Source organism: Palaemon carinicauda, chromosome 4, assembly GCF_036898095.1.
Source record: "Palaemon carinicauda isolate YSFRI2023 chromosome 4, ASM3689809v2, whole genome shotgun sequence".
NCBI classification, from domain to species: domain Eukaryota; kingdom Metazoa; phylum Arthropoda; class Malacostraca; order Decapoda; family Palaemonidae; genus Palaemon; species Palaemon carinicauda.
In genome coordinates, this window is record NC_090728.1 from 170,802,545 (window position 1) to 170,810,044 (window position 7,500).

Sequence of the window (7,500 nt, forward strand, 5' to 3'; positions counted from 1 at the left end):
TAGGGTTTCCTTTCCAAGACATTTTCAATACTTTGATAGGCCTTCATTTCCAAGAAATTGTCTATAATTTGATAGGCCTTCATTTCCAAGAAATTGTCTAAAACTTTGATAGGCCTATTGTTTCCATGACATTGTCTATACTTTGATAGGCCTTTCTTTCCAAGACATTTGCTTATCATTTGATAGGCTTTCCTTTGTAAGACATTGTCTATACTTTGAAAGGCCTTCCTTTCTTAGGCATTTATTTGTCATTTGATAGGCCGTCCTTTCCAATACATTGTCTATACTTTGATAGGCCTTCCTTTGCAAGACATTTAATTATTTTTCATAGGTCTTCCATTGCAAAACACTGGATTAGCCTTGATAGTCCTTTCTCTCCAAGACACATTATTATTGAGATAGACGTTCCTTTCCAAGACTTTCTTTTATTCTTTGATAGGATTTTCTTTTCAAGCCATTTATCTACCTTTTGGCTGGACTTACTTTCCAAGAAATTTATTTATCATTTGGTTGGCTTTACTTTATAATATATTTAACTATCCTTTTGTAGGTCTTCTTTTTCAGGTCTTTATCTTTTGATACGCATTCCTTTCCAATATATTTATGTATCTGTGTCATCCATTCTTTTTCTATACATTTATCTATTGGTAGGTTTTCCTTGCCATGACGTATATCTATGATTTGATAGGTCTTCGTTTTCTCCTCTCTCCTAGTACTTCCGAATTACTCTTTTTACTACTCATTTATTATGGTTTCCTTTTTCCAAGAGGGAGTCATGTAAAATTACTCAGATCCACCCTTTCACCTGGTAATTTTTTTACTCATTCATCTTTGTATCTTCATATTTTTCACATGATTAGTTTGTTGATAAATGTTATGCAAACTCTTTATCTCAACGCCTTCAATCATTGTTCTTCCATTTGCATTCAGCAACCATACTTCACTTCTATAAAGAAGAATTACCACAAAAATCCTCTCGCACATTCCTACCTTGGCTCCCATAGATAAGTTTCTTCACCCTCCTGCCCTTTTTTTTTTTTTTTTTTTTTTTTTTTTTTTTTTTTTTTTTTTTTTTTTTACATACACCTGTTACCATCCATGCTTCACTTATTGTGTGACATCTCTTCTCTTTTTCTACAATTATTCTTATATTACTACATACATAAGTGAATCATCTGAGTCTATTTTTCATCCCATATTAACATTAATTTCTTGATTATTGTTTGGGTTTTTAAATGCTTTCATAACCATACACTTGGTCATACTACTCTCAACTATCTTTTCTTGCAATAAGTATCAAATACTTTAAAACTGTACACTTAACATTTCACTCCTCATACACATATAATTTGCCAATTCCACAATAGGCAACTTTGTCTGATTTATTTTCTTGGTCTTGCATCAGTTCATTGTAGTTAGTAGGTTTGCCAGGGCACCAGTCACCCGTTGAGATACTACCGCTGGAGAGTTATGGGGTCCTTTGACTGGCCAGACAGTACTACATTGGATCCTTCTCTCTGGTTACTGTTCACTTTCCCTTTTGCCCCATACATACACTGAATAGTCTGGCCTATTCTTTACAGATTCTCTTCTGCCCTCATACATCTGACAACACTGAGATTACCAAACAATTCTTCCTCGCTCAAGGGGTTAACTACTACACTGTAATTGTTCAGTGGCTATTTTCCTCTGGTTAAGGGTAGAAGAGACTCTTTAGCTTTGGTGAGCAACTCTTCTAGGAGAAGGACACTCCAAAATCAAGCCATTGTTCTCTAGTCTTGGGTAGTGTTGTAGCCTCTGTATCATGGTCTTCCACTGTCTTGGGATAGAGTTCTTTTGCTTGAGGTTACACTGGGGCACAATATTCTATCTTATTTCTCTTCCTCTTGTGTTTTGGAGTTTTTATTCTCTTTTTAGTTTCAAGTTTTTATAGTTTATATATGAAAGATTTATTCTAATATTATTGTTCTTAAACTTTCTCTTGTAGTTTTTCCTAATTTCCTTTCCTCACTGGGCTATTTTCCCTGTTGGAGCCCCTGGACTTACAGCATTCTGCTTTTCCAACTAGGGTTTTAGCTTAACAAGTAATAATAATAATGATGATAATAATAATATCTATCAGCCATACTGATTTCCTTTCCTCACTGGGTTATTTTCCCAGTTGGAGCCCCTAGGCATATAGCATCCTGCTTTTCCAACTAGGGTTGTAGCTTAACAAGTAATAACAATAATAATGATAATAATGATATCTATCAGCCATACTAATTTCCTTTCCTCACTGGGTTATTTTCCCAGTTGGAGCCCCTAGGCATATAGCATCCTGCTTTTCCAACTAGGGTTGTAGCTTAACAAGTAATAATAATAATAATAATATCTATCAGCCATACTGTCATCGGTCTTACCTTCAACCAATACCCGAACGAACACCTCTCCTGGTATACCAAGTAATAACTTATAAGGTCATCCTCGTCTCCTTTACCTACGAAGGAGATTTGCCATTAAATTTAAAATGGTCGCATTGCAGTGACCAACACAAATTATAATATTAAAGGAAGCATACTTTCACCGTGGCGGACATTTTGAAGAGGGGAAAGATGCAAATAATGAGAAAGAATCAAATGAAGAGGAGAAAATAAAGGGAGATGACTATAAGCGAAGGAAAGTAACTATCAAGGAGCGAGAGAAGATAAGGTTATTATTATTATTATTATTATTATTATTATTGTTATTATTGTTATTATTATTATTATTATTATTATTATTATTATTATTATTACAAGCTTGGGTATAACTCTAATTGGAAAAGCAAGATGATGATGATGGAAAGGAAAGGTATGATAGGAGAGAATAGATGTGGAAGAAAGAAAGAAAAAAAAAAGGAATAATGAAGAGTTAGAGAAGTGGAAGAACGGATGAGGAGATGGAAAAGAAATCTACGTATGGAAAAGAGGAAGAATAAAATGGAGAGAAGAAAGAGAAAGAGGTAATAGTGCAGACCGGGGAAGAGAAAGAAAGGAAACGGAGGAGAAAGGGATATGGTGTCAGGGGAAGAGAAAAGCGTATAAGAAAAAGGGAAAGGATAAGAAGAAAGAAAAATGTGGATGTGAGAGAATAGAATAAAAATGGAAGAGGAGTAAACGAAAGGATTACACGACGAGACAATAAAGAAATAGGAAGAGTGATGGTAAAGATAGGGGAGAATTAAAAATAAGTGATGCAGGGGAAAATGAAAGATGAGAAGAAAAATAATGGGAAAATGGCAAAGGAAGAAGAAACTGGGGAAGAAGGCGTAAAAGAAAGAAGAGCAGCGAATAGGAAAGGTGAAACAAAAGAGGCCAAAGAATAAAAGTGAGAAAGGAGAACAAGGAAGAGGAAAAGCGAAGAAAATGTAAAATAGCAATTAAAACAGTAAACATAAGAGAGGAATAGAAAGACTAGAAAGGGGAAAATTGAGGACAAGGGAAAGGGAAACGAAGGAAAGTTAGCAAGAAAAGAAGAAAAGAAAGGGAATGGGAAAGGACATAGGGTAGGAGATACGGAGGGGGAAAATGCAAGGAAGGATCAGAAAAATTGAAAGAAGTAATGAATAAATTAATGGATTCGATGAAAGGAAATGTGAAAGCGAAGGAAGAAGTGGAGAAGATAAAAAATAAGGAAGTTTAGAAGGTGGAAATAAGAAAAAAGAAAAATGATGGTGATTAAACAGGAGAATAGAAAGGGAGATAGTGAAGAGATGGAATAAAAAAAGAGCAGAAAGGGGAAGAATAGATTAAAAAAGAAGAGAAAAAAACAAAACAAAAAAAAACAAATAAAGAGAAAGAGAGCACAATGTAGGAAATGAGAACAAAAATGCTGAGAAATAATAAATTGACAAAAAAAAAAAAAAAAAAAAATTGTCCAATCAGACGGAAATGAGAAAAATAAGGTAAGACCAATATGAAGGAAGGAAAGGATGGGAAAGTAGAAATTGAAAAGAAATTATTGGTGGAGGAGGAAGGAATAGAAAGAAAAGGATAACAGAGGAAAAATATGAAAAGGATAAGGTGAATCACACGTAACCATCAAGTGTCTTTGGTTTAAAATTAATTTTTAATTTTATGTGAAAGGGAATTTTAGGAAATATGTTTAATGATTTTAATTGTGATATATGCTAAGGAACTATTATAAATCCTGTAATATCATGGACTACATTGAGTATAAAATAATGTAAATATCCCAATATGTATAAAAGATTCACGTTAACAAGTAATTATGTTTATTGTAATTGTTAATGTAGAATTTATGTTCAATTAAGATCTATCTATCTATCTTGTTTATGTCAACAAAGGTTGAATTTTGGCTGATTCATTTCCTTCAACTGACTGTGAATCTGGAAATTTCAAAATAGATTTTTTTTTTCCACCGAACCAGTAATGAATAATACTATACATGACTTACTCGATTTCTTGGAAATTCTGATAACGGTCTTAGTATTGTTATTAAATTGACTCATGCAGAGTCATATTTGTTTGAACTTGAAGTATGCTTTGATCTTTTAAGGGAGAGAAAAAGAAGTAATTTGATATATACATATATATATATATATATATATATATATATATATATATATATATATATATATATATATATATGTGTGTGTGTGTGTGTGTGTGTTTGTATATATATAGATATATATATGTATATATATATATTTATATATATATATATATATATATATATATATATATATATATATATATTATCATTATTGTTATTATTACTTGCCAAGCTACAACCCTAGTTGTAAAAGCAGGATGCTATGATCCCTTGGGCCCCAGCTGGGAAAATAGCCCAGTGAGAAAAGGAAATAAGGGAAAATAAAATATTTTAAGAACATTAAAATGTATATTTTCTATATAAACTATAAAAACTTTAGCAAAACAAGAGGGAGCGAAATTAGATAGAATAGTGTGCTCAAGTGTACCCTCAAGCAAGAGAACTCTAACCCAAGACAGTGGTAGACAATGGTACAGAGGCTATGACACTAACCAAGACTAGAGAACAATGGTTTTATTTTGGAGTGTCCTTCTCCTAGAAGAGCTGCTTACCATAGCTAAAGAGTTTCTTCTACCCTTACCAAGAGGAAAGTAGCCACTGAGCAAATACAGTGCAGTAGTTAACCCCTTAGCTCTTAGGTGAAGAAGAATTGTTAGGTAATCTCAGTATTGTCAGGTGTATGAGGACAGAAGAGAACCTGTAAAAACATAGGCCAGACTATTCGGTATATGTGTAGGCAAAGGAAAAGTAACCCGTAACCAGAGAGAATGATCCAATGTAGTAATATCTGGCCAGTCAAAAGACTCCATAACTCTCAAGTGCTAGTATCTCAACGGGTGGCTGGTACCCTGGACAACCTACTACCTTAGAAAGGGTGGCTGGTGCCCTGGCCAACTTACTAATTTAGAAAGGTGTGTATGTATATATATATATATATATATATATATATATATGTATATATATATATATATATATTATATATATATATATATATATATATATATATATATATATATATATGTGTGTACACACACACTCATCATCAGCCGTTGGTAGTTTAATGCAGAACAAAGGCCTCAGACATATCCTTGCATTTGCGTCTGTTTATGGTCTTTATCTCAGACATATCCTTGCATTTGTGTCTGTTTATGGTCTTTATCTATTAGTTTAAACCCGCAAATTTTCTTAGTTCGTCAATCCATCGCCATCTTTTCCTTCCCTTGTTTCTTTTGTAATCTCTATGCACCCAATAATTCCCATTCTCTTAGTCTTAATTTCCATCTATTATCTGACATTCACACTAGCCTATATGTCCTGCCCATGTACATTTCTTTTTCTGACATGTTAGAATATCCTCTACTTTAGTTTGCTCCCGTATCCATGTTCTTTTTGTGTCTCTTAGTTTTATTCCCATCATTATTCTTTCCATAGCTCTTTAAGTTGTACTATCATATGTTCTAAAACTTTGGTAAGGCTCCAAGATTCTGAGGCCTAAGTCGATACTGATTGGGCCATTTGATTAAATACTTTTCTTTTGAGAGAAAGTGGCATTTTACATTTCATAATCTCATTTTGTTTACCAAAAGCTTTCCATCTCATGTTTATCCTTCTTTTAATTTCGGTCTCATGTCCTGGGGAAACACTTACTGTCTGTCCTAAGTACATAAATTCATTGACAATCCTCAGACGTTCGTCCATAACTCCTTATTTGTTGTCTCTCTTCCCTTTCATTGAACAATATCTTATTTTTACTCATATTCATTCTCAGTCCTACATTTGTGCTTCCTCTATTCAAATTTTCTATCATCTTTTGCTATTCCTCTCATGATTCACTAAACAAAACTATCAGCAAATCTTAAGCTGTTAAGGTTTTACACACTAAATTAAAAAAAAAGATACACACACACACACACACACACACACACATATATATATATATATATATATATATATATATATATATATATATATATATATATAGTTTGCGAGTGTACAAAGTATTAGTTTAATGTCATGGGTTATACGCTTTAAGATCTATTTATTTGTTATTTAAAATATGTAAGTTAATTTATTTTACTTTTTTTTCACATAGGCAATCTGTGGATGCGTGTAACTTCCAGGGCTCTTCTTCTTATATTCTCGTATGTGCCAAATAATATTATTAAAACAATAAATGGCTAATAATGATAGTAGTAATGATTAAATAAATAACTTTTATTATAGTGCATGGAAACATTTCCTCCGTAATTGTTCAGCCTACTTTGCTATTGTGCAACAGTAACTGCCTATGGGTTTCTTCTCTTGCCGTACAAAGAATCCCGTCGAGTAGACAGACATTCATCCCGTTGTAAAAGATTGCAGCACGTGCTTTGAACAAAACGATTCCCTCTATTTAAAAACTTTAGCTCTTAGTGGGTTAATCTTTGTGTTCAGAAGCATAAGTATGGTTGTTCATCTCTCTGAAACCCTGGAGATGAATTTAAAATCAAAGTAACAGGTTCATGATGCTCGAAACAGAGATGGTTCAAACTACCCGCTGTTTATCTGAGCATGCGCACAAGTGTTGAACGCTAAATTTTGTCAAATTACTAATTAATTGTGATAAGTTCTGTGAATGAATTTTTAAAGGATGAAATGATATATTCATAATTAGGTCTCTTAACAAAAGTCTTATATGTATTTGATTTTAAATGTCCCGACGACTATGCCTAATTTTCAACGTCGCGAATATTTCATACGGTCAAAATTTTGTTAGAGGTCCAGATGTCCCGGATGGTGGCGAACTCAGTATCTGGCTTGTCTTAGCGAGGGTAGGGTGTGCTGTGTTGCTCTCTGGTCATTTCCCATGGAAGGTAAGGCTCCTTCTTAATAATTATATTTATAGTGAAAATTAATGTGGCAGGTCATAAAGAATGCAATAAAGAGTGTCTACAAAGTGATACTGAAGTGATTTCATGAAATTTT

The 7,500-nt window shown here is 33.1% G+C and overlaps 1 protein-coding gene across 3 annotated transcripts in view; it reads left to right on the top strand.

The window, feature by feature from the left end:
* LOC137640186 (uncharacterized) overlaps positions 1–7,500 on the top strand; it is a 150,094-nt gene that overhangs the window by 50,034 nt on the left and 92,560 nt on the right. Inside the window, exon 1 of one of the 3 annotated variants that reach the window (XM_068372716.1) lies at positions 7,320–7,388. The exons of the other annotated variants lie outside the window; for them this stretch is intronic. Within the exon in view, the coding sequence (XP_068228817.1) occupies positions 7,382–7,388 (7 nt within the window). The 5' untranslated portion in view covers positions 7,320–7,381. Of the gene's footprint in view, positions 1–7,319; positions 7,389–7,500 lie in introns of those variants that run through there. 3 annotated transcript variants of the gene reach the window in all.